A 1683-nucleotide genomic window follows, 5' to 3' on the forward strand; every position below is an offset into this window, starting at 1 on the left:
CCTTAAATTCTATCGACTTTAGATATGAACTCCGTCCTACATGAAATTAGGCATGAGTTCACGAAATAGGGCAATTATCAGTTCGGTTTTCTCTTTAGCACCATTTTCTAGTCGACCCCTGTGAATTGCAATAACATACCGAGATGATGATGTGCTGAAGATTGGTGACTTTTAAGCCGACTATCACTTAAAAAGAATGGGTGCTTTCGACCAAATATCACTTGTTGAAATATTAGATTCTTTTCATTAAAGCCTTGTTCATGTACAACGCGAGACTAAATGCAAATATTCCTTTAGTCCCTCTTACGATAACATGACCAATGATACTAAGTTGTTTATTGTCATGAGCTTATTTACATGCTTTCGAGGACCAAATTTTGTCTCTGAACTGGATTACGAGTATAATATCTTTAGAACAGATTGCGTGTTGTTGTTGAAGTACAAAGGAAAATAAATATTTTATCATAAGTAAGGTATTTATTGGTTATAAAAACTATAACAACATAAAAATCTAAATAATTTTTATTTTTCATTATATATATATATATTTTTTTTCATCTTTTGAATATAGTAAATTGTGTACAACTATATCCTGGAGTGTGCCAAAAATGGTTCAGTGGTCCTTATGAGGTTAAAATATATGATTGCGTTACTGGAATTTATTTTTGCTTCGCAGCAATGCCCTCGTTCTAAGCGACATGAAGAGGCTCTGGCGGCACTGGAAGATGGGCCCCGACGGGCTGGAATCCTCTCTCATCGGCGACATATTCAACGGTGTAGGTGGCGCCATCATCACCAATGAAGCTGTCAATGAAATGATTTCATATCATATCTAGTCTCGTCGCATTATTTTAAACATTTGTATTCATCAGGTCGGACTATATCCTGATGTAGGAATCTTTACCTGAATCTTCCTTTGGCGTTGCTCTGCCCAAGGGTGCCAGGCGACCCAGACTCAAATACGGACGCTCCATTGTCAAGTTGCACGTTCGTTTTGTAGGAACCTGCGTCAGGGGCCACGCGGTCGTCGATAAGAACAACGACAGGGACAGTGGCGGCAGCAGCAATCGCCACAAAAGTGGCAAGGAGGATCTGCAATAAACCATAAACCGAAGTTTTATTTCTTTCATAAAAAACAATAATAATAATAAAGAAAAGAAAAAAAGAAAAAGTAAATCACCTGGCACCTTTTAAAACACTATAATAATTGGAAAGACAATAATCATAAAAATAATGTAAAATATCAATGCTCCAGATACCTACCAATTTCATGCTGGTTAGACGGTGGATCACGCACGACTTACACTTGCCCAACTAGACCTCTGGTCTTTATATACAATGTAGTATGCTTGCAAAAGCTCGCGAGAGCAGATGGCCCTGACATCGGTGGGTGAAGTCCAGGGCCAGGGTCTGCCTTCTTGTGGCACCCACCTACTACATCCGTCTCTGCCTTCTTTCAGACTGATTTTCTTCCTTACTGCTGAATTACTTTTATTCGCTTCATATAAGAAGTAACACAATACTGATTCTACTTTGTGTAATGAACTTTAGGAAGAGAAGATTGTAATGTATATAACAACCGTGAAAACCATTGAAGGTCTCAACAAATCATATAATTTTTTATTTTTCTATGCACTTATTATCTAAAAATCGCCAACATAATTTTGTTGTTGTAATTCTGAT

General features: G+C 37.5%; 1 protein-coding gene across 1 annotated transcript; it reads right to left on the reverse strand.

Moving 5' to 3' along the window:
• Positions 1-584: 584 nt before the first annotated feature.
• Positions 585-1285, reverse strand: LOC143033914 (cuticle protein AM1159-like). The gene is made up of 3 exons (XM_076199551.1): positions 1264-1285; positions 905-1092; positions 585-804 (listed from the first exon to the last, which is right to left on the reverse strand). The coding sequence occupies exons 1-3, from the start codon at positions 1270-1272 to the stop codon at positions 690-692; spliced, it is 312 nt and encodes a 103-aa protein (XP_076055666.1). The 5' UTR covers positions 1273-1285; the 3' UTR covers positions 585-689.
• Positions 1286-1683: the final 398 nt, after the last annotated feature.

This window comes from Oratosquilla oratoria, chromosome 16, assembly GCF_046742065.1.
Source record: "Oratosquilla oratoria isolate Oo_2021 chromosome 16, ASM4674206v1, whole genome shotgun sequence".
Classification (NCBI taxonomy): Eukaryota; Metazoa; Arthropoda; class Malacostraca; order Stomatopoda; family Squillidae; genus Oratosquilla; species Oratosquilla oratoria.